This window comes from Zootermopsis nevadensis, unplaced genomic scaffold (assembly GCF_977971745.1).
Source record: "Zootermopsis nevadensis isolate Lab colony 2312 unplaced genomic scaffold, Znev_1.0 Znev_ptg000058l, whole genome shotgun sequence".
NCBI lineage: Eukaryota > Metazoa > Arthropoda > Insecta > Blattodea > Termopsidae > Zootermopsis > Zootermopsis nevadensis.
In genome coordinates, this window is record NW_028259189.1 from 66,553 (window position 1) to 94,301 (window position 27,749).

Consider the following 27,749-nt stretch of genomic DNA (forward strand, 5'->3'; position numbering starts at 1 on the left):
TCAAGGACAAACAGATTCGGTATACTTTGATCTTACTAAAGCATTTGACTTAGTCCCTCATAATATTCTTCTTGGGAAACTTAGAAACTTTGGACTATCACCCAGTTATGTTGATTGGTTCCATAGTTATCTTTCTGACAGGCAATCTTTTGTTCGTGTATCTGGAACTCTTTCGTATCCTTATCGTGTTAAGTGTGGAGTGCCTCAGGGTTCCACCCTAGGCCCCTTACTGTTTAATATATTCATTAATGACATCTGCGACTCCATACATAATTCACAGTGCCTTTTATTTGCTGATGACTTAAAGATGTATCGGAGTATCAGCAATGTTGATGACTGCAAACTGTTGCAGCACGACATCCATTGAGTGCAAAATTGGTGTCTTGTGAATGGGATGCAACTTAATTTAAGTAAAACGACTGTTATATCATTCACCCGGAAGACAAACAGTATTTATTTTAATTACAAATTGTGTAACAACCTGGTGGCACGCTCCCATTGTGTTAAAGATCTCGGTGTTCTACTGGACTGTAAGCTCTATTTTCACCAGCATATCAACTATATATTATCACAGAGCTTGAAAATGCTAGGTTTGATTCGGTACATTACTTCTTCCTTCTCCACTGTTGATAGCCTTTTGGTCTTGTACAGTACCTTAGTCCGTTCCAAAATTGAGTATGCTTCTGTTGTTTGGAACTCTATTACTAATACAGATTCCTTTAAATTGGAAAGGATTCAAAGGAAATTTGTAGCTCTGTGTTACGCGAGATTCTTTAATGGCGTTTGTGCCTATAATTATGACGATATATTAGTTAGATTAAATTTCTTATCGTTACATTTAAGGAGGAGGCTTTTGGATACTCTATTCCTCGTGAATATTTTTAAAGGCAAAATTAGTTGCTCATCTGTTGTTGATACAGTTAGTCTCTGCATACCTACTAGGTCTATCAGAGACTATTCTACCTTTACTGTACAACGTAATTTCAAGGCCAGTCCCTCTGCCAGAAGTGTTTCTGCTGCCAATGCAGTCTGTAGGACCATCGACATCTTTAACAAAGATTGCATTTTGCTTGCTGAGGTCAGTCAGCTTTTTAAACAATAATCATGGTTTTTTATTGTTTACTTAGTATGACATTTTATTGTGTATGTTGTTTGTCCAAAATTAAACTGTTTTTAGTTTAATTATTACTTTACTTGTCTATAACATTTAGTTTTTTACTTATTAGTTATTATGCAATAAATCAATATTGTACATTTATGTTTTCAGTTCATTGTTTGTTTGCTTTTGTATTGTAATGTCTGTATTGTTGTTAGTGCTTGGCTGTTATTGGCCTTTTTGGCTGTTGTCAAGCACTTTAATAAATGAATTGAAATATACAATATGTGAACTTTAACTGTTTAAATAAAACAAAGTAACTACTTAACTAAAGGAATGTATCTATTTAAGTAAACCTATTTAACCTTTTAATTACAAACTACGTAACTGAACGGGCAGATTCATTATTTCTTCAATGAAGGACGCAAATTCAATGTCGGCCATTTCTGGATTCTGCAAAGGAAATAAACATTTGGATCAGAATAGGAACTGGAATTATGGGTAACAAGTATGGAAACACGTACAGCGAATATCTCGTGGTAGGCGATCTCTAAGGATGCAGGTTTTGAAGGAATTTGTAACGAAGCTCATGGTGAAAGACACTGAACTTATTCTAGTTACGTGGACTTTTATGTAAATTACAGGCTTCAACCTGATTCAGCATTTTTTGGGGTGACTTCTGTTTTACCCTCTGTTTCATCTACCTGTCATAACCTGACCTGGTGTTGTAACTTTTATGTCGTGTGATTTTCATCTGCACGGAATTTACAAGTCGGAGGGAGGGCTGGAAATAGGTCAAATGCAAGAATATAAAAATTACAAAGAGAACTTCAGGCTCATAGTATGCCTTCGTGGCCTATATATCATGTCTTCAGTTTATAATAAGGTAAATATAGATTTATGTAATCAATCAATTAATCATTATCCGTTAATTTCAACCGCCTGTGTAACCACTTACAGTTATGCCGACAAACACAGTTGCAATACTTATGGTTTCAACAGTCTCAGATCATATTTTTGTTCTCGTCTGAGTATCGGTTACTGAATTTAGTGACTTAAAACACAAGGATTGTGCCGTCATGCACCATTCGCTGGAATGACAGAGAAGAATGGACTGTTTATTTCTCAGTGCTCTGAGTTTTTACCCAGCAATGATATTTTGTGTGATGTCTGCTTAATTTGTTGGTTTGTCCCGTTCAGTGCTATGGCTTATTTTCAACAATATCAGTAGCTCGGACTACTGTTGGTTTCAAGGTTTTCATGAAGAATAGAATGTAAAAAATACACGGGCACTTTTTGTGTATGCTGTTCAGGAAAGGCAGCCTTAAAGTTATGTATGTAAAATTTCTCACTTATGTAGTAGCAGTAATTTTGTAGAAAAGTTTTCTGTACTTCTCTTCTGCAGAATTTTCTGTGTCAGGATTTGCCTTCTTCATTTCCCTGGTTTTTGTTAGAAAATTGAGAAGTGTGTCATGTTCATTTTGCACGTGACTTTGAATTTCTCTTATTTTGTGAATAAAATCTATACCCAGACCTGTCTGTAATGTATGAACCAAAATGTAAGAATTTGCGAACACAGAAAGAAATGGTTTGAGCAGAAAGACCTGTTACTATCATGAATGTACCTCATGACAAAATGGAAATGAGAAGTTTCATCCAATATTAGGTGGTTCCTGAATTTGTCTTGAAATGTCAACTAGCAACACTTCATGGAGGGCTTTTAACAAATTATTTTCAATGGCCAGAGATGTGCCTTAGCAAAAGGTCATTCAGCAGAGGTTCATAATGTTCAAAATATTCTTTACAAATACTTCTGTCAAGGGGCAACTCAGATAATTCATGACCTCTAAATGGTAGTTCTTGAACTGGCAGCAGACAAGTCATGTCACCCATTTCAATATTTCTTAATTTTTATAAATTCCTTTATTATATTCTGAACTACTAAATGCAAGTTGGATCTCCAGAAGCTCATAATTTCTTTGGAGACTTAAATAAAGAATGACCTGCATGTACTGTACATGTTTGGCGTAAGATTCGTGTTTTTCTTTTCTTTTCGTGAAGCATGTAAGTCATAAGTTTGTTAAAGGCCCCCGAAATCCAAAACATTTAAACATTTTTGGAAGATCAATTATGACCAGCAAATCAGTTTCTCTCAGATTGTTGCAAGCTGTTAACCACGGGTAAAAATGATATTGCAAAACAAAAGTTCCCAGTGTACATATTGTGTTCCTTATATTCATTCGCTCTTAGGGTTTTATATAGGTTGGTAATGTCTCCCATGTTTTAATGTTTTTAGTTTCTCCATGAATTTTCTTCTTGACAATAGTTTTTCTAAAAGACATTGAATAACATTTTTATCTATTTTCCACAAACTTCAAATGGTCTTCCAGTGTTTATAAACACGTAAACTTACATCACTGCAATTGTGTTTATGATAATTCCAGTTTGTGAGTGATTTTGGTACAGTTCACCTCTTCTTCAGTTCATGTTGAGGTCAACCTTTGTTGTGTTTAAGAGAATGGTAAAGACCTTTCTTTTTCTTATATTCACAATTTTTTAATATTTTTATTTGCATTATGCAATGCCAGAGCGTGTTAATTTGATTTTGCGTATTCAAATAACTTGTGTCTTTGATGTCAGCACGGAATAATTAGTTTGTAGTACCATGATGATGCTGTAAGTGTTGTGAATTTAGATCTTGCGTTTCAAAGTGGCAAGCCAGAAAATCATTATTTTATATTACGGTCATTAAATAGGACTAATTGTTTATATTTATACACAATCAAGCTGACTCCAGAGAGATGTTGGCAGAACACTGAGCTAGGTTTTGATACTTGTATGATAAAATAAAAAGTAAAAATTGCTTGCATCATCACAACCTCAAATCCTACATAGAACGAAATATGTCTGGTAATAAGACAAATGCAGAGGAGTGCGTTGTTAAACTGTGGGCCAAATTAAGCATGTCTTACATAAGCGAAAAGTGATTAAAATTTTGAGCCTTCTGGGTTGTTTTGGATCTCCTACAAGAACATGCATTCAGAGCCCGAAGTTTCAGTCATGTAGTGTAAGTAGCAGCGATGATTTGTTACCTTGAGAATGTTGGAATAAAAAATGTTCCCCCACATCAGAATATTGTTACTAATTGTTTCAGTACACATACTCGTGTTTTGTGGTACCAAGTTAAAGTATTCTGTCTTCCTGGTCTTTTCGAAGTGTGCATTTGCCAGTAGTGAGTGACCAGCCCACTGCCTCCACACAATTTCTAATCAGTCCTTATTTTTGTCTGCTAGAGCCATCTAGTAGGAATCAGGAGATATGTGGCCAGCGAGTTTTGCTTACGAAACATCTCGTTCATGCTTTTTCGTGCCCTAAATCTAAGGCATGGGACCGCCGGCTTTAATTCCCCTCCGAAGGAAGTTGTGCTATGGATTTTTATCACCCTTTAAAAATCCACCGACCTTGGCCGGATTTGAACCCGCGTATCTTGGGTCCAGTGGTGACCACATTAACCACTAGTGCAATGAGGGCGACAAGTTCGTTGAAATATTACTTTGCCAAAATAACAACAGAGAATTTTATGAACATGTTTTTTATTTAATATCCTTAAATATATAATTCATATTTAATTAGAAACTATTTAATAATTTAAGTGTTTAACAAAATCTAAAGAATTTAACTATTTAATAACAACTGTTTTACAAAAAATTAATAATTTAACTATTTAACAAAAACTGAACAATTTAACTACTTAAAAACAACTATTTTACAAAAAATTAATAATTTAACTATTTAACAAAAACTGAACAATTTAACTATTTAAAAAGAACTATTTTACAAAAAATTAATAATTGAACTATTTAACAAAAACTGAACAATTTAACTATTTAAAAACAACTATTTTACAAAAAATTAATAATTGAACTATTTAACAAAAACGATTAAACTATTTAACTAAAACGATTTAACTATTTAACTAAAACGATTTAACAAAAAAACTTTGTAACATATTTTCTAAAAAGAATCAAAGTATTTAAATACTAAAATCTTCTGAATTCAGAATATTCAGGATATCTTCCCAAATGGGGGCATATTGCTCATTGTCCATTTCTGGGATCTGGAAAGGAAATGAACATTTGTATCAGAATAGCAACTGAAACAATGGGTAACAAGTATAGAAACACATCTCTAAGGGTGCAACTTGTGAAGGAATTTGTGACGAAGCTCACGGTGAAAGACACTGGGCTTATTCTAGTTGCGTGGACTTTTATATAAATTACAGGCTTCAACCTGATTCAGCAGTTTTTGGGGTAACTTCTGGAGGGCTATGAGCCGGGATAGCTCAGTCAGTATAGTGACTAGCTGCCGGGGTTCGATCCCCGACAGGGGCAGAGGATTTTTCCTCTAGCCTCTGCGTCCAGACTGGCTCTGGGGCCCACCAAGCCTCCTCTACAATGGGTACCGGGGTCCTTTCCCGGGGGTAAAGCCCCCCATCTAGTGCCGAGGTCAAGGAAGAGAGGAGCTATACCTCCTCTCACCCCAAGCGCCTACATGGCGCATAGCGGGACAAACTTTACTTTACTTTCTGGAGGGCTGGAAATAGGTCAAATGCTTCCACGAATCAGTGTTCGGCCCACGTAATTGTTGTAATCCAAAGGAGAGTTGACACTAACCTCATCATTAATGAACTGCTGAAGGTCGGCGTCCAGTAACCCTTCGTGAAATGGCAGTTCATATTCGCTGCTTCTATTTTGTCCCTGAAATTCAGAAAGTGGTGGATTAGTGGGCTGCAACCAATGAAACAAAGTATTGATACGACATGCAATATAATAGTACGATGGAAATTAATGTGGATATTTTGCAGATGCACGCTTTCCAAATGGGATCTGGTAAAAATGTGACAGAGGATTTTGATGTAAACCCAACAGAAATGGCTAACAGGAATAAAAGTTTAATTACAGGAGATTTCAGTGCTCAAGTAGGAAATGACGTAATATTCGTAGGTCAAGAAAAATGGTGAGTGTGCATAATTAATGTCCTTATAAATATAAACTTTTTGTAACATATATTTCCTGTCCACAGCCAGTTTATTTTTAAAGAAACAGAAAACAGATAAATTAATGTTTAAAACGTAGAGCAGAGTTTCAGGGATTTAAATAGTGGAATCTCCTAAATAAAATCCACTGCAATGCGCTCTTACAAACAGCGGCAATCGGGAGTTTACTCTGATCATCTTTCGCCTCTGACATTCCACACTTGTTCGTTTTCCATGTGAAAGCGACAGATGGCAGGCGAGTGAGTTCGTCCAAATAGTAATGACGACGACTTACCTCTGACGAAGCGACGCCTTGTGTGGCTGGGAATCCAAGATAGTTGTTGGGTGGGCAATATTCAGGAGACAAATTAAGCTCTTTCAGAATTTCTTGAAATGCCATGTCACTAATTGCACTTGGATTTATTGTTGCGTCAGAAATCTGGAAAGGAAGTAAACATTTGGATCAGAACTGCAATTGGAATTATGGGTAACAAGTATGGAAACACGTACAGCGAATATCTCGTGGCACGCGATCTCTTAGGATGCAGGTTGTGAAGGAATTTGTGACGAAGCTCAAGGTGAAAGACACTGGACTTATTCTAGTTGTGTGGACTTTTATATAAATTACAGGCTTCAACCTGACGGCAGATGGCAGGCGAGTGAGTTCGTCCAAATAGTAATGACGACGACGACTCACCTCTGATGATAGGACGTCTTGTGTGGCTGGGAATCCTCCCCATTGATGTTCCTGGATAGGGAGGGGAAGGGCGCTGCTGTTCTGCGCGGTGGTGGAGCGTCGCTTCCCTGACTGGCGTCTCAACTTCCTATCACGGGTCTCCTCCCGGAGGCGCTTTTGTTTGCGGACCTCATTTGGGATGTAGATGTAACCTGAAATCGGAAAGAATGACATTCAGGTCACAGCATTCCGTTAACGGTCGCTTGTGATCTCGTGATTTGACATCAGAGAAGGAAAATCAGCGACATTCATAAATCATATATTACAGAAAGACAGGAACAGAACAATGCATCTTTCTTCGAAACGTTGGCATCGAATTAGTCGCCGTGAAAGCTCCTGATAATACAAAATTAATATTTCTATTGCGATTGTTAAAACGAAGCAAAAATTAATGACACTGAAGTGGCATCAAAGGGAGGTCTTCCGGGTAAAGTACTGCCTCAGTGTCGAAGTTGAAGTCACTTTAAGACTTTGATGGGTTTTCGCGGTGGTGAGGCTGAGGATGATAATTAAATTCTGGATTTTGATACAGTGTAGACTTGGGAGGAAATGAACTCGAAATATAAGGAAAAAAATACGCCTTCTGTGCTTTTGTTGACTTTTGCCACTCCAGCTCTGATCGACTCAAATCTTAAAATATGTTGCTAAAAGTAAAGTCTCTTGAAAAGTTCTCTTACTTAAAATCGCTAGCAGTCAATCCCAAATAAATCTGAATCTGTGATTTTCCTCGTAATTCTCGGGTACATTTTTTGGAAGCTTCTTGCTGCTTTTTGAGGTTAAAAGAGAATTAATTACTTACCGGGATATTTCTTCTTATGCTCCGCGGCCGCCTGTCGCGCGCGGTCAAAATAATCGTCCTGCACACCTTTTAGTGCCTTCCACATACATCCAAGTCTGCAAATAGAAAAGCAGAAGTTGTAAGAACACAGGCAGTTTGTAGGACGCACCGGAGGACCATCATCCAAGGGCTGCAGCTGGGTAAAGGCAAAGGCAGTGGCGTATGACGGCGTGCAAAATGTTTCACCTGTTCTCGACGATCAGAACATTTTCAGCAAAGGGAAATAATATATCCAATTCGAATTCACCTCATGCTTTCTCTGTCAATTTTGGATCTTTGCACTTTTACAGTAAAAGAATAGTTCCGGGCGGACTTATAAATTCTACTTCTCTACTGCCCTAAATATCCTGTGTTCATTTTATAATAAGGTAAATATAAATTTATAATCCAGCAATGGAAAGCAAATTAGCCTTCAGCTTAAAGTGCTGACTTTGTGAATCGAATCTTGCAAGAGCCAATATTTTTTTAATTATTAGGTCTCATAGTTTATCAACACCGCAATTATCAGTGTCGTCACGAAATATCCCCCCCCCCTCTTTTAGAAGTACAAATTTCTAAGTGCGCGTTCTGAACACGAGAAATTTCTCACATATAATTTTACAGGTTCGCACCGTCGCCATGTTTATCATCATTCACGTACGTTCAATGATCATACATGTCCGCTGAATTCAAATATCTTTGAAGACAATCTGTCATTCACGAATGCTCTGCACATTAAATTATTAACACGTAATTGTCCTGAAGTACATTTTGTATTACAACTTACCTCACGCTGATCTGATTGTTGCTGTCTGCAGGGTACAGGGCAGCCAGTTCTTTTCTCCATTCATTTGAGAAGATCATGAAGGCGTTAGGCGGCCTCTTTATCTTTGCGCACTTTGGTGTTTTTTGGCACCTTTTCGCCTTCCTCTTCCCTTCGATCTTCTCTGGCTGCCCTGTAACTTGCAGCTGCTGATGTTCCTGAGTTTTTCCTGAAAGAATGATGGAATCCATGTATAAAAACTATAATAATCAGAATATGGCCAACATTATATAAAGAAACATGGCTATCTCCAGTGTACTTGACGCTTTTTTTACTGAATAGTTACAGACATATGAAGCGTAAGTAATAAAATGCGCTGTTGACGTATCTGAATGTGGTTGTGTGTAAAGAAGGAGCGAGGTTTCAGTAACATCAGTATAACAGAGAATATGTGAATTGTGAATAAGAGACGCACAGTTTTGTGTTTTCATCTCAACGAGGACGTCGTTAAACAGGCTGGCTCTGATTGAGTCTTGCCGAAAGAGGGAATTGTGTCTACCCTGGGGGACCCATCAGACAGAGCTCTTCCTCGTCACTAGAGACTGAGGCCCAAGAAATAAGATGGCTTCTGACACGTGGACACAAAATTAAGTATTCTTGGTCTAAACTCTCAGAGAGCAAAGTAAAAGTACATAATTCACTAGAAAATGATTCTTTCAAGTCCAGCAAATTTAAAATGTCTGACAGTGACTATAATAAACCAAAATTGATTTCATGTGGAGAATTCTTATTACAGTCTATTTAACACTTTTTGTTTTCCCTTTGCTAACATCACTTAAAATAATGAAATAATGATATTATGGGGAGAATATCTGGACATCTAGAAAGATGCATAAGCATCATAATTGACAGAACATCATGCTGATGAGGTTTACAGACTATACTCCACAATTTACTGTATGCACAGAATTAAACGACACTTACTGTCTGCTGCCAGCCATCCAATGTTATTTTGAAGGCTCTTCAGCTCCCTCATATGCATTTCAGTAGGATTTACCTGAGGACAGACACAAAATGAGTTATTTTATAGTCCAAGAATTCTCTGCAACTTGATGAGGTTAATATTTATTATGAAATTGTTGTCCCAGTCACACACAAATCGCATGTGCCTTGGCTGTTTGTGCTGCACTGCAATTGATTTTCGTTTCTGCCAGAAAATATTAAGAAGACCTCACTTATAGAAAGAGAAATTAAGGCTGTGTCAGATAACGAGGCCTTCCTTGTAATGAATGATTTACCTTTAAAATTAGCATGTTAGGAAACGTTTCAAAGCTTTAATTGCAATATACAAGTCAGTTTATGATTAATCTGTAATACAAAACAACGATCCTGAGAAATTAAGCTGTTCACTCAACAATAACTTTCCTCTAGACGAAAAAATTAAGACTGAAAACAACCTTTAACAATGTCTGAATGCGACAAGTGACCCAGTCATAGGTCCCTATCAGCTGTTTAGCTTAGCCGGAATTCAAGTAACTTTGTTGATGATGGCGGACGTGTGTTGCTGCTAGCATTTGAATTCTTAAGAATGACATACAATCCCTCAAGATAACGAAATAATAATATTTGTTTAAATCTTGTCAGTCACAATCACAATAAAATTCCTATTAAATATTAAAATATTACTATAATTAGCATGTAAATATTTAAAATATATTAAATGATGTTCTCATCGAAATGTTCGATTTACATTAGATCATCACTTTTTACACGACATGTTTTGAAACAAAATTAAATTATCAAATATATTATTTTATTTTCTATTTCTAATTTTATTAATATTCATTTAGTCTTTATATTATTTACTTTACAGGATGATAACAAAACGTTCACCCACACAAAATCATGTTAAGCACGACATACATATACAGAACAACTTCGAATACGATATTAAAAAATACAATAAAATCTGGAAGAAAACTTCATTTGAAATCTGATAAACATCTGACTAAAAGTTGCATTTAAGAAATTATATTTAAGTTTATATAATTTTATACACCTGAAGATGGTTCTTTTAGAACTGAAACATGTCGTGTAAAAAGTGATGTTCTAATGTAAATGGAACATTTCGATAGAGAACATCATTTAATATATTTTAAATATTTAAATGCTAATTATAATAATATTTAATAGGAATTTTATTGTGATTGTGACTGACAAGATTTAAACATATATATATTTATCACAATATGACGCAACTTTATCATCTCAGAAATAATAATATTAATAATAAGTAGGCTCACCCATTGTGAAGAGCTGGAGACCTCCATGTCGCAGGCAGCAAGATTTGAATAAGAAATTAAACACGTTGCAGGAAATATTTTCACTATATATAGAATTATCTTGTTCTAGAAGCTGCTCACACCACCATTCGTTTCACACTGAGGAAAGCCAACCAACTACTGAGTAGAGCGGGCCGTGCGTAACTGCTATTTATACCATAAAAGTGTGACGTCACGTATGGCGCAACAGTCAGTAGAGGGAGTGCAATACGTTTCATTCAGGCGTGCATAAGAAATGAGAAATGAACCTTATGGCATGCCAGCCGAGATTGTTGCGCGTGTTCGTATTTTATAAGAACACCTGCGTTTCATATTTACACATTCTTTGTAGTTAAAGAAATACAAATTGAATTACTCAAAGTTATAATTTTTTGACATTCCATCATAAATGTAAGAAGTCAATTATTAATATTAAATATTTTCTGTGTGAAAGGAAATTAATTTAAAAGTAATGAAAGGAGGCTTGAAGTAAATTTTGCGGTTTAATTTGCACTTGTTTAAAAACAACGTCGTGTTTTTTATACTTTTTTAATTTTAAGACGATTATTGAGGGCCCCGGCCGCTGTTGAACCCATCGCCCCTGCGACAGGGAAAATGTTTCCTTCCTTCGAATCCCGATTATTCATTTTGACCAATAAGAGAACGCAGGAAGGTAAGAACTCTGGAAGAAGTGTCCTGAGTTCGATTTCCTTCAAGGGCGGTTCCTTTGGCTCCGAAACTAAGCGAGACAGAAGAAGAGTTTTTTGCTTCGAAGAGGAGATTTCGGAGACGAAGGCCTCGACACTGAGTTCGAGACCCGACAAAGATGATTTCTGTTGACGGGAAAGCACCCACGAGAAGAAATCGACGCCAAGGCAAATTTCTTTAGTTCCGGAGAGGAAATTACCGGGTCTAAGGTCACGGACACGAATACAGTCCTCGGTTCGAGTCCCTGTTAGGATGTTTGTTTCTGAGGTAATTTTACGGGCGTATTAAACGACGACGTTGACTAACACGGATGCCACCAGATGTCTCAAAAGTAAAGTGCTGTACAATTTGCAATGTTACAAAAATAACGGAAAAGTTTTTGTGGTAATATAATTTACCGCATTCGACCGGCGGATGAATAAAGCATGTAGTTTGGTGGATAAGAATAAAAGGTGTATGAAAATGCGCCCCATTGACAAGTTCTTGTGCACACGAATGTTTTTAAAGCACTGGACTGACTACCAACTGCCGACAATTGGATTTTTCGCCTCAGCGTGAACTGTGCGTGCGAAATCGAGAAATTAAGCTGGTCCAGGCGGAGATAAGGCCTACAGAGGGAGGACTTCGAAGTTTTTACCCCCACGGCCTCTGACTGGGACGGAATATTTGCAACGACCTAAGCTGCAACCGCCATTCACCTGGTACTGGCAACCAGGAAAGTCAAGCTAGTGGCGGCATACCTTGCACCCACCCGGCCATGGATAGAGTCGGACCTGACCGAGTGCTTGAGCGGGGGTTTCCCGGTCCTCTTGGCTGGTGACCTCAACGCGAAACACACGGACTGGAATTCTAGCCTTATCTCTACTAGGGGCTCGCTCCTGCGTGATTACGCCAACAGAAATTCCTGCTTCATCTACGGGCCGGATTCTCCAACCACGGCTCCCTACACACACAACGCCACACCTGACGTCCTTGATATTGTCCTCATCAAGGACTTCGTCCTACCGGTGCACCTGACTGTCTGCCCCGCACTCAGCTCAGATCACCTGCCCGTCCTCGTCGACACCACGTGCCGATCGTCCTTTCAAAACCTGCCTGATCGCCCGGACTTCGCGAGAATGGACTGGGCTGCATTCCAGGCTTGCCTCGAAAGCAGACTACCGGGGAACCCCGTGGTAAACGACGAGGAAGAAATTGACAAGTGCGTCGAGGAGCTGACCAGTGCTATCCTGGAAGCCACAGCAGCGTCCGCTCCCAAGCTTCGACCCCGCATTGACAGGCGACCGCTTCTACCCGCTAGTATTCGAGATGAAATACGCCTGAAGAACCGGCTGAGGAGGCGATGGCAGGTCACAAGAGACCCCGCTCTTAAGACCCAGGTCAATCGACTCCAGAGGTCGGTGACCTATCGTCTCAACGAGTGGCGGAACGAACAGTGGAGCGACACGCTCGAATCCTTGGACTGCGAGGACCAGTCGCTTTGGAAAATGACCAAGCGTGTGATGCGAGTCCCCACTCCGTCGCCCCCCTTCTTAGTGATGGGAGGACTGGCTCTCTCGAACCCCGAGAAGGCAGAAGCCCTAGCCGACAGCCTTGAGGTCCAGTTCCAGCCGGTAGACTACCCGTCGGACCTGACTACAATTGACATGGTTAACGAGGCGATGCGAGCATACGAGTATGCCCCTGTAAATGAACCAAAATTAACCAGTCCATCGGAGGTCGCCCAGGCCATCAAGGGACTCAAGCTTGGCAAGGCTCCGGGCCCCAACGGTATACCGAACAGGGTCCTGAAACATCTCCCACGACGCGCGGTAACCTTTCTCACGAAAGTGTTCAACGCGGTCCTTCGCAGGCAACACTTCCCCTCGGCATGGAAACACGCTCGAGTGGTGTCCATACTGAAGCCGGGGAAGGACCCCACGCTACCTTCTTCCTATAGACCCATCAGTCTTCTCGACACGGTCGGCAAACTCTGCGAGAAAATCCTACTAACGAGGGTCCTACACGAGGTCAGTGAATGCGGGCTGCTGCGCGACGAGCAGTTTGGGTTTCGACCCAGACACAGCACATCGTTACAGCTGGCTCGCCTCGTCGAAAGGGTCAACAGAAACCTTGATGAGAAGCGGCTAACCGGCGCGGTTTTCCTGGACGTGGCCAAAGCCTTCGACACAGTCTGGGTCCAAGGCCTCCTATACAAACTGACCGTCCTCAACTTCCCGTCGTACTTGGTAAAAACCATCTCTTCCTACCTCGCTGACCGGACATTCCAGACATCCTTCCAGTCGGCCATGTCCACACGTCGTACCATGCGGGCTGGAGTTGTGCAGGGCGGAATTCTCTCCCCTGTGCTCTTCAGTCTGTATGTCAACGACATACCCACACCGTCCCGCCACGTCGAGTTAGCACAATACGCGGACGACACGGCTCTAGTAGTCACGTCCCGTAGCCCAACGCTTCTCGTCAGGTATCTGGAGACCTACCTCAGTAGACTTGAGCTCTGGCTCAGGGCCTGGAGGATTGCTATCAACGTCTCGAAGAGCACCGCGGTTCTCTTCATTTCCGCGAGAAGACACATCCAACAGCCCCGAGCAGTGCAGTTCCTCGGACAGCCGATCCAATGGGTCAAAACAGCACAGTATCTGGGGGTCACCCTTGACGCCGGGCTTACTTGGTCGGCGCACGTCAACCAAGTGGGAAAGAAGGCAGCGCAACGATTAGGTGTGCTAGGCCCGCTTATCAATAGGAGAAGTGGCCTGTCAATCAGGAACGGTGTACTACTCTATAAGCAGCTCATCCGTCCCATAATGGATTACGCATGCCCGATCTGGAGGTCAGCTGCCCACAGCCACGTCCAGAAGCTGCAAGTTCTGCAATCCAAGTGTCTTCGAATTGTTACTAACGCGCCCTGGTACGTTAGTAACAGGCAAATACATGAGGATCTGGGGGTCCCTTTCTTTGCCGACCACATCAGAGCACTAACTGAGAGGTTTGACTCGAGGTTAGCTGGTGTGGGGAACCCCTTAGTTCGGCAACTCGGAAGACACTCGTGCCGAATGAGGGCTGCCAGAGTTCACCCAAGGGCAACCGAGGGCGACTGATGTTCAGCAGGCCAGCCGAAGCCATCCCCAAAAGACGGCCAAGTCAGCACAACGAGTGGTTAGACTACTCGGCTACCCTGACTGAGGTTTTTCGTGCTTTCCTCAGTTGTAAGGCGAATGCCAGGGTATAACTTAATAGGGGCACGGCCCGCCACCCTTCCCCCCGATCATGGAGGCCATCAGCTGAAGTGATCTTCCCCCCATGCCGCAGAGGCCTTCAGCCGAAACGGCCCCTCCCTCTCTGGGTTCATACCCCAGAGACCCAACCAACCAAATTCCTTCGACAACTTGCCTGACAGGATAACCTCCCATCAGCAGCAACAAATCCCAGTTTGAATGGTCGAGGCTCCCGCCACGACGAAACCCCGTTAGCGTTAGCAAAATTTCCGTTCTTATATTACGACCGTTTACCATTTCCAGCAATGCGTCTTGTGCGCAGGAATGGTTTCACCTAGGTAGGGACGATGCTTGCGCTTGCGCAGGCCTCCGCCCTCAGTTAGCTTCTTTGGTTGGTTGGTTTCCGCTCTACTCAGTAGTTGGTTGGCTTTCCTCAGTGTGAAACGAATGGTGGTGTGAGCAGTTTAGAACAAGATAATTCTATATATAGTGAAAATATTTCCTGCAACGTGTTTAATTTCTTATTCAAATATTGCTGCCTGCGACATGGAGGTCTCCAGCTCTTCACAATGGGTGAGCCTACTTATTATTAATATTATTATTTCTGAGATGATAAAGTTGCGTCATATTGTGATAAATATATATATGTTTAAATCTTGTCAGTCACAATCACAATAAAATTCCTATTAAATATTATTATAATTAGCATTTAAATATTTAAAATATATTAAATGATGTTCTCTATCGAAATGTTCCATTTACATTAGAACATCACTTTTTACACGACATGTTTCAGTTCTAAAAGAACCATCTTCAGGTGTATAAAATTATATAAACTTAAATATAATTTCTTAAATGCAACTTTTAGTCAGATGTTTATCAGATTTCAAATGAAGTTTTCTTCCAGATTTTATTGTATTTTTTAATATCGTATTCAAAGTTGTTCTGTATATGTATGTCGTGCTTAACATGATTTTGTGTGGGTGAACGTTTTGTTATCATCCTGTAAAGTAAATAATATAAAGACTAAATGAATATTAATAAAATTAGAAATAGAAAATAAAATAATATATTTGATAATTTAATTTTGTTTCAAAACATGTCGTGTAAAAAGTGATGATCTAATGTAAATCGAACATTTCGATGAGAACATCATTTAATATATTTTAAATATTTACATGCTAATTATAGTAATATTTTAATATTTAATAGGAATTTTATTGTGATTGTGACTGACAAGATTTAAACAAATATTATTATTTCGTTATCTTGAGGGATTGTATGTCATTCTTAAGAATTCAAATGCTAGCAGCAACACACGTCCGCCATCATCAACAAAGTTACTTGAATTCCGGCTAAGCTAAACAGCTGATAGGGACCTATGACTGGGTCACTTGTCGCATTCAGACATTGTTAAAGGTTGTTTTCAGTCTTAATTTTTTCGTCTAGAGGAAAGTTATTGTTGAGTGAACAGCTTAATTTCTCAGGATCGTTGTTTTGTATTACAGATTAATCATAAACTGACTTGTATATTGCAATTAAAGCTTTGAAACGTTTCCTAACATGCTAATTTTAAAGGTAAATCATTCATTACAAGGAAGGCCTCGTTATCTGACACAGCCTTAATTTCTCTTTCTATAAGTGAGGTCTTCTTAATATTTTCTGGCAGAAACGAAAATCAATTGCAGTGCAGCACAAACAGCCAAGGCACATGCGATTTGTGTGTGACTGGGACAACAATTTCATAATAAATATTAACCTCATCAAGTTGCAGAGAATTCTTGGACTATAAAATAACTCATTTTGTGTCTGTCCTCAGGTAAATCCTACTGAAATGCATATGAGGGAGCTGAAGAGCCTTCAAAATAACATTGGATGGCTGGCAGCAGACAGTAAGTGTCGTTTAATTCTGTGCATACAGTAAATTGTGGAGTACAGTCCGTAAACCTCGTCAGTGTGATGTTTATGTACGTCTTTCTAGATGTCCAGATATGCCCCCCAGACTTCCAGCAACTCTTCATTATTTTAAGTGATTTTGTCAGAAGGAAAACCAAAAAATGTTAAATGCATTGCAATTTTGCTTTTTTAATAGTCATTCTCAGACATTTTAAATTTGCTGGACTTCAAAGAATCATTTTCTAGTGAATTATGTACGTTTACTTTGCTCTCTGAGAGTTGAGACCAAGATTAATTTTGTGTCCACGTGTACCTTGCGCCTCAGTCACAAGTGACGAGGATGAGGTCTGTCTGATGGTCCCCCAGGGTAGACACCCATCCCTCTTTCGGGAAGACTCGATGAGAGCCAGGCTGTTTAACGACGTCTTCGTTAAGAAGAATGTTTTCCGGTGACCAGCATGCAAATCCCAGTTTTAAACACTGCAAATAGCAATCAGTAATGCATTGCGTAAGAGACACTGGTTTTTCCAACTGGAAGTGACTCTTAAACTGAATTTGGAATTTGATCACGGGCAAGAAAAATGCAATTTCAAAATTACAAACTCTTATTACAGTTCATTTTTTTTAACTAAACTAACTCTTTTCTTTACGTAGTAATACTTAACTCCTGAAGCTGTTTCTTGAAATAACGTCACATGAGGAATTTAACAGACCATTTGATGCAGTCGTGAATTGTTACAGACACGGAACTCAAAAACCAAATCTTGTTTGAGCGCCGGCAAGGGGAGAAACACAAAGTCAGTCTCCGAGCCGTCAGAGAGGAGAAGGAGAAACTGAGGAAGGAAAGAAATCTGCAGGCTGAGCAGATCAAGGAGCTGCAAGCAGAAAGTATGTTTGCTCTCATTCTATTTAAGTACTAAGTCAAAGATTACAGGCTGCAAATTGCCTCAGTATGAAATTCTGTTCATTACCATGTTCCTGCATGTCTCATGAGATATCGAGATATTCTCCTAGGCATTTTGTTCTACTTACCTTCAATATTTTGTCTTCGCCCTGAGTTGCAGACTAATTTATGTACCCAAAGAAGAAGAGAGTTTGCTCTCATATTTTGACCTCGAGCCTTACGAGGTGAAAGGCATTAAAGTTTGAAATTATCCATTTCACAAAACATTTCGGTTGCAATCTCTGACCTGAAGAAGGCAACTCCATTGTTAGTCGAAATGTGGGATAATTTTCAACATTATCAGCTGCCACTCTTTACACCTAAGGCTGCTAGAGACATGGGTTTCTGGTCTTCGGAAAACCCTCTCGTCTTTTTCCATCTTTACATTCGTAACAGTTTCGAAAGACAAACTTTCTTGTTTGTTAACATATAGTCAAAAGAGGAATTTTACTATCTAAAATAATTATCGATTGTTACAGACTTTGCTGCAACACAGCTAATTGAGAAGCTGAAGGCAATGAAGGATGACAAAACTCAGGTACGTTTAAACTTTCTGTTGCATTGTGGGGCATGGCTCTGAGTTATTCTGTGCATTAATGAACGATTCCTTGAAATCGTAAATACTAAACAGTAACTGAAAATTGTCAGATATTGGAAAAATGAAGAGGTAAGTGCTTTCTAAGGCGTGTAAATAAAAGTGAGAAGTCAAATCCATTTCGGACTGAATCATTTGTTGAAGAGGAGGAGAAGGATTTCATCTGTAGCTGTCAGAGTGTAGTTTGTAGGACGAAGTATAGCTTAAGGCAGTTACTCGGTGACTCGCGATGTCGATGGGGTCGGACACGAGTATTCCCTGTCAAAAGAGAGGGTACCCAAAGCTTTTACGGATGAAATAGCATAATTTGGGTGTATCATCTTTCACTGATGATGCAGTTGTGAACATATAAACTGTGATAGAAAATAATAAAGTGAACAGTTCTACGTCAACTGCAGCAGAAGAAATGTTGTATTTTTTGTGAGAGGTGATGAACACAACACCTGGAGCCTAATTTCAGTCATGTACTGTTTAGGGCTTTATACATACAGGTCTCTTATTATCTGAGCTGTAGGAAGCATCGAGTAATGTATTAAATGCATGATTAAAGCCAGAAAATGGAAAAATTGTACGTAATACTGTGATCAAAACAACATTTAAGAGTGAACACTTTTGGTTAATGTTGTGTTGCTTTGGTGTCATTCACAGCAGCCTGCAGCAAGGCCAGCCACTGAAACTACAAACACCATGAGCACCAGGCCGGTCATTGAAATTAAACTCAATGAGGTGAAACTGGCGAGATGTGAAAACGCCTGGCGACCTGGGCGAAGGAAGCCGGCGACCAACGAGCAGGCTGCCCAGACTCAGGTATGTTCCTGGCATTCATTTAAGGACAGGATCCTGGAAACAGTCAATAATGCTGTATCTGCCCCAATGCAAGATGGCTGAAAGGAACAGTCCTGCGCTAAGAAACACGTTCACTCTAACTAACTAGGTGGCTTATTGAAACTGAAGGTTCATCACCAAATTAAGGAACAGGCAAAATTATAGGTCTATATTTTAATCTTGATGCTCTTAAAGATCAGACATTTCGATCTGAGAAGCTGCAAGCATTTCCGGAATTCGTCTCCTCCTAATTTCCTCATCACTTCTTATTGGAACTTTGCCACACTAAAAAATAAACTTTCTTTTTGCTTACTCTTTGATTTTAGAAGCAATGTTTACCTTTCCAAGTGTTTAATTGCATATAATGAGTATGCATTGTAATTATATTTCTCAATAGACATTGGCTTCTCATAACAACAGACTTCTTCTTCGGTGTAGACAAAACGCGGCTGGACGGCGCATGCAGAGCAACTGGCTCTAGGTTTTAATCATCTCTAAGAAGGCTTTAAGGAAGTAAAACATGTTTCGCTTTATTTCTGTGTTTGCGTTCTGTCAGATGATGAGAGGGAACTTGATGTTGCAGGAGCTGTTAAAGAAGGCTCGCAGTTTGCTCAACAAACTCACGCCTGACAAGTTTGACAAACTAGTTTCCCAAGTCCAGGATCTGCCAATTGACAGCAGCGATCGCCTGAAGGGCGTCATCGACCTCATATTTGAAAAGGTGAGGCACCGGTCTTTAGCAGCTGATACATTCAGACAGAGACGTCATATTGATAGAAATTCCCTTCTTTTGTAACTTTGCAGCTCAATTTCTTAAATATTGAAGTTATCCTCAGTGTAGTATTGGAGACGCTAGGGGCAAGTGAAAATTATAATTGTTACTGTTCACTATGATAATAATCTTAAAAACCAGTAAGCTGATTGTTCTCTCTTTAAATACACCTCCAAGCTTAGAATTTATCTGCTCTCATCTAAAAATGTTTATCTTATGCAAGAAAATTAAGGCTGTCATGAAATGTGTCTTGCATCTGACTGAGATTTTGAGTTTCTCAGGTTTAAGGGATAAAGATTTATTTTGTTGAAGCTTCATTTAGGTGGCCATCATTTCATAAATTTAGTTTATGTAACGTATGCTCAACAGAGTTGTTTTTCATAAATATAACATGAGAGCAAAGTGATAATGTTGTGTGTTTTTATGTGCAGGCTGTTGATGAACCAAAGTTCACAGAGATTTATGCACGAATGTGCAAGGTTCTCTCCAGCATGAAAGTTCCGGCAGAGCGTGGGAACAATGGCGAACCAGAGGTCACCTTCAGGAAGTTGTTGCTAGGTCGATGCCGGGCAGAATTTGAAAAGAATCCTGAAGCAGAAATAAATCTAGAAGCCACACAGAAAGAGATTGAGGAAACAGCAGACCCAGTAAGTGCTTCTCTAATGTCTTTGTCTACGGTCATATGTTACTACGCGTCTGTCCACAGATTGGGAATAGCTCCGTCTGCTTGATCGAATGGAATAGTTGTCTCCTCCCTTTTTGCTTGAAGATGAATATCTATCATTTGAAAAATTATTATTCAATATGTTGTTCAGGTTTTAAGACTTCTTGAAAGACAAGAAAGAGACATAATTGATAAAGACTGAATGTAGAATGCACATAAACTTAATTTAAATTATTATGATATAAATGGTACCTCAAGATGAAAAAACATTTTCCTAACTTCTTAGGTTAGTTTAACTTCCTATAATGAGCACTTAATGTACTCATTTTTTTCAAAATGTTGTAAACTCTCATAATAATGAACTCCGGCTGCACTCGACATTTCTCATTAGGTCATGGCGTTCTTTTGGAGGCATAAAGGCAGGGGGCTTCGTGGACACAAACTTTAAAATGCAAACTTACATATGTTGAAAGCTGTGCATTAAAGAAGGGCTCTTACAAGATACCATCAAAAAAGGCGATTTCTAATCTTTTCTACTTATTTTTTCTGCAGGCAAAGAAAACCGAACTACAGCAGGAACTGCGAAGGATACAAATGAAATCAATAGGAAACATCAGGTAACTTACATTTTTCTTTGTGATTTTGAAGCTCTACATTTGATTCATCAGTGACTCTGAAAGTAGTGAACTTAAGAGTTGTGAATTAGGACAAGACACTGAGAGGAAATTTGAAATGTTAATGGGTTCTTGCTCTCCAGTATGCAAGTGTTCCACAAAATCCAGGACCAATTTCTAAATGTGCTTCATAATGCTGCTGCTTACATGATCACACACTATCATAAAGTCTCCACTTCCTCGGTATTTCTTCTTCTTGGTATTTGCATCGTGAAATGGCACTGATGGCTTACCTCCATACAGAATCAAATGCAAATTACATAAAAATAATTATTTAATTTGAAATTTTCAATATTCTGTCTCAGCTGTTTTATATTTATAAACAGATACAGATTTTTACAGGACCACGTACAGAAATATTATATTTCACCTCAAAAATATATATCACACACAAGACACTGATTAAATTCCATCTATTTAAACAAAAGTTCTCATTATTTTAAGGCACAAATCTTTCTGTACCTTGTAGAGGCAAAGAACCTCGTTTCTCTTCTGTTGTTTGGACTTTTACTATTGTCTTAACTCAACCCAAGTGATATATTCTTCACTATGTTACAGGTTTATTGGCGAGCTGCATAAAGCAGATATGCTCGCCACAAGCACCATGCAGCATTGCATCAAGCAGCTTCTTGCAAAAGGAGATGAGCATTGCTTGGAGTGCCTCTGCACTCTTCTGATGACGGTCGGCAAGGATTTCGAGAGCAAGAGCCAAGTATGTTTGTTTTCATTTTTTAATACTTTTAGTTTTAATTTGCAGTTCTCCTACCGTGTAATTTATTGCCTTCCTTTGGGCTCTATGATGACCACAGGTTTATACGGAAAGTACAATGCAAAAAGCAGTAAGTGTGTCCCTTTGATCTCACTGACTTTCTGGCTTCCATTTTGTAACATGCAAGTCTTCTTAATTGTTATACATTCTTTGCACAAAATCATAGCGAGAAGGCATTATGGGCTGGTCGCACCTTCTCGTCCATCTGTCTTTCCAGTCCATTCAATTCGAGAACCAATGGACAGACTAGGATGAAATTTGATATGGAGTTTGTGGTATTCTGCACGACCTCGCATAATCCTATTTTGAATATCCTCCTAGGTAGAAAGTCAGGTGCTGCAATCTGGTGGCCAAATTGGGAACTGTCACAGAAGGTGGATTCGATGGTTGAAAGTGCACATTGTAAAGAACGCGTGAGGATGTTGCATCTATTATGATATGAAATAACTTTCTGAGCTCGCTGACAATATTCTGAATAGTGTTTCTGTGTGATAAATGATCACCGTGACATGTTCTTCTGAAATTCTTCATACTCTTCTACACTCTAACATGTTTCATATAAAGACGCCTCATGCCGTGACTTCAACTTGTCCCCGTCTAGTGCGACGGGAATCTTGCTCAGTATTTTGTTACACTTTTACGTTTCCTCTCATCACCTCTGCTGAATCATGTCAGAATTCACTCAGTCCTGACAGGACAAAGCAGGAATCTGATCGAAGGGTCATGTCTAGGCTCAGCCACCAAAAATCTCGGTTTATGCCTTTGTTTAGATGAGACACATACTTACGTTTTGTTCGAGACAGCAACCTTCAGCTCTCAATTTAAATTTACACGCGCCTTCCCACACAGCAAGTTCTATGTGAACTACATGAGTAGTGGCAGAATTTTCTAGTTTTATGTGTAGGCTTATAAGCGTAAGAAGTTAATTATGCCCATGAAATGTGACTTTAAATTTTTGTTTTCTTGCAGGATCTGTCTGAGTTCCTTCATACAATGAAGGAACTAACAAATAAGAAGGCGATGCTCTCTAGCAGAATAAAGTTTAAGATCGACTACGTCATCGACCTGAAGCAAAGCAACTGGGCTCCAAGGAATGGACGTTAGATGAGATTTTTTAAATAAATAAATTATTTAGTTTTTTTGTTAAATACTTCAGTATTTAAATAGTAAAATAGTTTAGTTCTTTGTTAAATATCTGAATTGTTCACATTTGTTAAATAAATAAATTATTTAGTTTTTTTGTTAAATACTTCAGTATTTAAATAGTAAAATAGTTTAGTTCTTTGTTAAATATCTTAATTGTTCACATTTGTTAAATAAATAAATTATGTAGTTTTTTTGTTAAATACTTCAGTATTTAAATAGTGAAATAGTTTAGTTCTTTGTTAAATATCTGAATTGTTCACATTTGTTAAATAAATAAATTATTTAGTTTTTTTGTTAAATACTTCAGTATTTAAATAGTGAAATAGTTTAGTTCTTTGTTAAATATCTGAATTGTTCACATTTGTTAAATAAATAAATTATTTAGTTTTTTTGTTAAATACTTCAGTATTTAAATAGTAAAATAGTTTAGTTCTTTGTTAAATATCTTAATTGTTCACATTTGTTAAATAAATAAATTATTTAGTTTTTTTGTTAAATACTTCAGTATTTAAATAGTAAAATAGTTTAGTTCTTTGTTAAATATCTGAATTGTTCACATTTGTTAAATAAATAAATTATTTAGTTTTTTTGTTAAATACTTCAGTATTTAAATAGTGAAATAGTTTAGTTCTTTGTTAAATATCTGAATTGTTCACATTTGTTAAATAAATAAATTATGTAGTTTTTTTGTTAAATACTTCAGTATTTAAATAGTAAAATAGTTTAGTTCTTTGTTAAATATCTGAATTGTTCACATTTGTTAAATAAATAAATTATTTAGTTTTTTTGTTAAATACTTCGGTATTTAAAAAGTGAAATAGTTTAGTTCTTTGTAAAATAGTTCAATTGTTTAAATCTTGAAATTGTTTATTTTTTGTTAAATAGTTTAGTATTTAAATAGTTACACTGTTCAGTTTTTTGTTAAATATCTGAATTATTCACATTTGTTAAATAAATAAATTATTTAGTTTTTTTGTTAAATACTTCAGTATTTAAATAGTGAAATAGTTTAGTTCTTTGTTAAATATCTTAATTGTTCACATTTGTTAAATAAATAAATTATTTAGTTTTTTGTTAAATACTTCGGTATTTAAATAGTGAAATAGTTTAGTTCTTTGTAAAATAGTTCAATTGTTTAAATCTTGAAATTGTTTATTTTTTGTTAAATAGTTTAGTATTTAAATAGTTACACTGTTCAGTTTTTTGTTAAATATCTGAATTATTCACATTTGTTAAATAAATAAATTATTTAGTTTTTTTGTTAAATACTTCAGTATTTAAATAGTGAAATAGTTTAGTTCTTTGTAAAATAGTTCAATTGTTTATTTTTTGTTAAATAGTTTAGTATTTAAATAGTTAGACTGTTCATTTTTTTTTGTTAAATATCTGAATTGTTCACATTTGTTAAATAAATAAATAATTTAGTTTTTTTGTTAAATACTTCAGTATTTAAATAGTGAAATAGTTTAGTTCTTTGTAAAATAGTTCAATTGTTTATTTTTTGTTAAATAGTTCAATTATTTAATGTTTTATGAATTGTTTCTAATTAATATATTTAAGAATATTAAATAAAAAACATGTTCATAAACTTTCCTGTTATTATTTTAGCAAAGTAATATTTCAACGAACTTGTCGCCCTCATTGCACTAGTGGTTAATGTCGTCGCCACTGGACCCAAGGTACGCGAGTTCAAACACTGCTGAGGTTGATGGAATTTTAAGGGGTGATTAAAATCCATAGAACAACTTCCTTCGGAAGGGAACTAAAGCCGGCGGTCCCATGCCGTAGATTTATGGCACAAAAAACAATGAACGAGATGTTTCCTAATCAAAACTCCCTGGCCATTTCTCACACAAGTCTCTCCTGATTCCTACTAGATGACTCTAGCAGACAAAGATAAGGATTGAGTAGAAATTGTGCAGAGGCAGTGGGCTGGTCGTTCACTACTGACAAATGCACACTTCTAAAAGACCAGGAAGACAGAATATCCTATCTGCATTACTATCGAAGAAGCAGTGCAGATATATAAAACTATACACGGACTGAAAGATGACTCTACCGAGTACGAAGCACCATTAAACAAGAAGGAATGGTCTCATCCAGCGGAAAGAATAACTCTTGATGAAGTGAAAGACTTCAATAAATACACTGTGGAAATCTATATAGATGGAAGTAAACACCAGGGAAAGGTAAGTGCTGCCGCTGTTATCTTCAAAAATGGAGAACTAATTCATAGCTTAAAAACCAAGTTACCCGATCATTGCTCAAACAATCAAGCTGAGCAGATCGGAATTCTAGAGGCCTTGGATGCAGTAACAACTTTAAGGGAAATCAGCATTGAGGAAAGAATAGTAGCGGTGTACACAGATAGTCCAGTTTCTCTCGATCTACTAAAAAACAACTTCAAACATGGCTTTGTAATATCTGAGATAAGAAATAGATTAAGGAATCTCAAAGATCAAAATTGGACTATTCATTTTGGGTGGATCAAAGCACACATCAGAATTTTCGGTAATGAAATAGCAGACAGATTAGCGAAGGCAGCAGCAGAAGATGGTGGAAATGTAGTATATGCAAAGAAGCCTAAAAGTACAATTATTAAAGAAACAAAGGAAGAAGGGATTATAAAACGGCAAAATGAGTGGAGCGCCACCAATAAAGGAGCAGCGTGCAAGAAATTCTTCCCATCAGTGCGACAAACAATGAAGCTAAATATTGAAATAATTCCTGAACTGGCAGCAATGACGACTGGACATGGCAAAAACAAATCATATCTACACAGGTTTGGAATCATTGACGACCCAAGATGCTCATGCCTGAAAGCAGCACAAACAGTGGATCACCTCATCTATGACTGCGAAAAACTACAACAACCAAGGCGGAACTTAATAGATGCAATAGTCAAGAATGGTGGCACATGGCCAGTGTTGCATGAAGAAATTGTTCAGAAATGTTTAGGTCATTTTAATAAATTCATTAAATCCATTGATTATAATACAGTTTAGCACAGGAACATAGGTGCAAACGGTGGCAATGGATCATGATATTAGAGTTGTATACTCTATTGAAGTGTTTTATATTAATGCATGTAATATTGCAATCTTGTAATGGGGCATGCTGAATAAATGTAAATAAAAAAAGACAGAATACTTTAACTTGGTATCGCAAATACACGAGTGTGTGTACTGAAACATTTAGCAATAATATTCTGGTGTAAGGAAACATTTTTTATTTCAACATTCTCAAGATAACAGATGATCGCTGCTACTTGCAGAACATGACTGAAACTCTGAATACATGCTCTTGTTGGAGATCCAAAACAACCCAAAAGGCTCAAAATTTTAATCACTTTTCGCTTATGTAAGACATGTTTAATTTGGCCCACAGTTTAACAATGCACCCCTCTGCATCTGTCTTATTACCAGTCATATTTCGTTCTATGTAGGTTTTGAGGTTATGACGATGCAAGCAATTTTTACTTTTTATTTTATCATACAGGTACGAAAACCTAGCTCTGTTCTGCTAACTTCTCACTGGAGTCGGCTTGCATGTTTATAAATATAAACAATTAGTCCTCTTTAATGACCGAAATAAAACAATAATTATCTGACTTGCCACTATGAACGCCAAGATCTAAATTCACAACACTAATAAATATTTCACTTACACATACAGTATCATCATGGTACTACAGACTAATTATTCCATGCTGACATCAAAGACACAAGTTATTTGAATACGCAAAATCAAATTAAGACTGCATAATAGTCACCTCATTTAAAAGACGCATCCAATGTTTGATAGAGGTCTCTTTAACGTGTGTTATTCACGGCACTCCCAGTATCGAAGAACATATACTCATAGCTGAGTAGGTAACACACACAAAGCACGTTAACTTTGTTAATTGAAGTATCATTACGCAACTCTCTAACACATAAACGGAACAGACCTAGTGACACCCACAAACACAATCTGCTTTAAAAATAAAGAATTCAGAGTTCTACAGTGTAAACAGCGATTATTTACTTCAAAAACATTAACCCTTGTAATGGCTGAGTTGTCTTCTTTGATTTACCACTGAATGTTAAAATATTATTTAGGCGACTTTAAGCTATAAAAATTGAGTATCTTATTGATGCTGATGTGGCTACAAAACAATCGCACGAGAAAAATGCAAATAAAAATATTAAAAAATTGTGAATATAAGAAACGTATAAGAAAAAGAAAGGTCTTTACCATTCTTTTAAATAAAAAAATGGTTGACCTCAACATGAACTGAAGAAGAAGTGAATTGTACCAAAATCACCCACAAACTGCAATTTTCATAAACACAACTGCAGTGACGGTGGAAGACCAATTGAAGTTTGTGGAAACTAGATAAAAATGTTATTCAATGTTTTTTAGAAAAACTATTGTCAAGAAGAAAATTCATGGAGAAACTAAAAACATTAAAACATGGCAGACATTACCAACCTATATAAAACCCTAAGAGCGAATGAATATAAGGAACAAAATATGTACACTGGGAACTTTTGTTTTGCAATATCATTTTTACCCATGGTTAACAGCTTGCAACAATCTGAGAGAAACTGATTTGCTGGTCATAATTGATCTTCCAAAAATGTTGAAATGTTTTGGATTTCGGGGGCCTTTAACAAACTTATGACTTACATGCTTCACGAAAAGAAAAGAAACACACGAATCTTACGCCAAACATGCACAGTACACGCAGGTCATTCTTTATTTAAGTCTCCAAAGAAATTATGAGCTTCTG

The 27,749-nt window shown here is 37.7% G+C and overlaps 2 protein-coding genes across 6 annotated transcripts; one reads left to right on the top strand and one right to left on the bottom strand.

The window, feature by feature from the left end:
• Nucleotides 1–422: 422 nt before the first annotated feature.
• On the bottom strand, nucleotides 423–17,035 carry LOC147871322 (sex-determining region Y protein-like). Of its 4 annotated transcripts, none has more exons than XM_087339922.1 (8): nucleotides 10,751–11,111; nucleotides 9,432–9,504; nucleotides 8,472–8,676; nucleotides 7,667–7,761; nucleotides 6,829–7,019; nucleotides 6,427–6,570; nucleotides 5,770–5,853; nucleotides 423–1,549 (listed from the first exon to the last, which is right to left on the bottom strand). In XM_087339922.1, the coding sequence occupies exons 1-8, from the start codon at nucleotides 10,775–10,777 to the stop codon at nucleotides 1,469–1,471; spliced, it is 900 nt and encodes a 299-aa protein (XP_087196048.1). In that variant the 5' UTR covers nucleotides 10,778–11,111; the 3' UTR covers nucleotides 423–1,468. The 4 variants fall into 4 exon arrangements, with proteins under 4 accessions (XP_087196048.1, XP_087196047.1, XP_087196049.1 ...); XM_087339921.1 differs by lacking the exon at nucleotides 423–1,549 and adding an exon at nucleotides 5,093–5,213; XM_087339923.1 differs by lacking the exons at nucleotides 423–1,549; nucleotides 10,751–11,111 and adding exons at nucleotides 5,093–5,213; nucleotides 9,746–9,881.
• A 304-nt stretch (nucleotides 17,036–17,339) lies between these two features.
• LOC147871323 (eukaryotic translation initiation factor 4 gamma 3-like) lies at nucleotides 17,340–22,256 on the top strand. 2 transcript variants are annotated; one of them, XM_087339919.1, is made up of 7 exons: nucleotides 17,340–17,475; nucleotides 18,010–18,068; nucleotides 18,774–18,932; nucleotides 19,534–19,671; nucleotides 20,154–20,369; nucleotides 20,939–21,003; nucleotides 21,619–22,256. In XM_087339919.1, exons 2-7 carry the CDS (start codon nucleotides 18,048–18,050, stop codon nucleotides 22,082–22,084), a joined length of 1,065 nt encoding a protein of 354 aa, XP_087196045.1. In that variant the 5' UTR covers nucleotides 17,340–17,475; nucleotides 18,010–18,047; the 3' UTR covers nucleotides 22,085–22,256. The 2 variants fall into 2 exon arrangements, with proteins under 2 accessions (XP_087196045.1, XP_087196046.1); XM_087339920.1 differs by having other exon boundaries at nucleotides 18,777–18,932.
• The last annotated feature ends 5,493 nt before the right edge of the window (nucleotides 22,257–27,749 follow it).

Excerpts from the sequence above, each read along its gene's own strand:
- LOC147871322 (XM_087339921.1), bottom strand. The coding sequence starts at position 10,777 with ATGGAGGTCTCCAGCTCTTCACAATGG. Across the intron at positions 9,505-10,750 it reads TCTCCAGCTCTTCACAATGG|GTAAATCCTACTGAAATGCA; the intron begins GTGAGCCTACTT and ends GTCTGTCCTCAG. Across the intron at positions 5,854-6,426 it reads AAGGCGTCGCTTCGTCAGAG|GGACAAAATAGAAGCAGCGA; the intron begins GTAAGTCGTCGT and ends TCTGAATTTCAG.
- LOC147871323 (XM_087339919.1), top strand. The coding sequence starts at position 18,048 with ATGAAGGATGACAAAACTCAG. Across the intron at positions 18,069-18,773 it reads TGAAGGATGACAAAACTCAG|CAGCCTGCAGCAAGGCCAGC; the intron begins GTACGTTTAAAC and ends TGTCATTCACAG. Across the intron at positions 21,004-21,618 it reads AAATCAATAGGAAACATCAG|GTTTATTGGCGAGCTGCATA; the intron begins GTAACTTACATT and ends ACTATGTTACAG.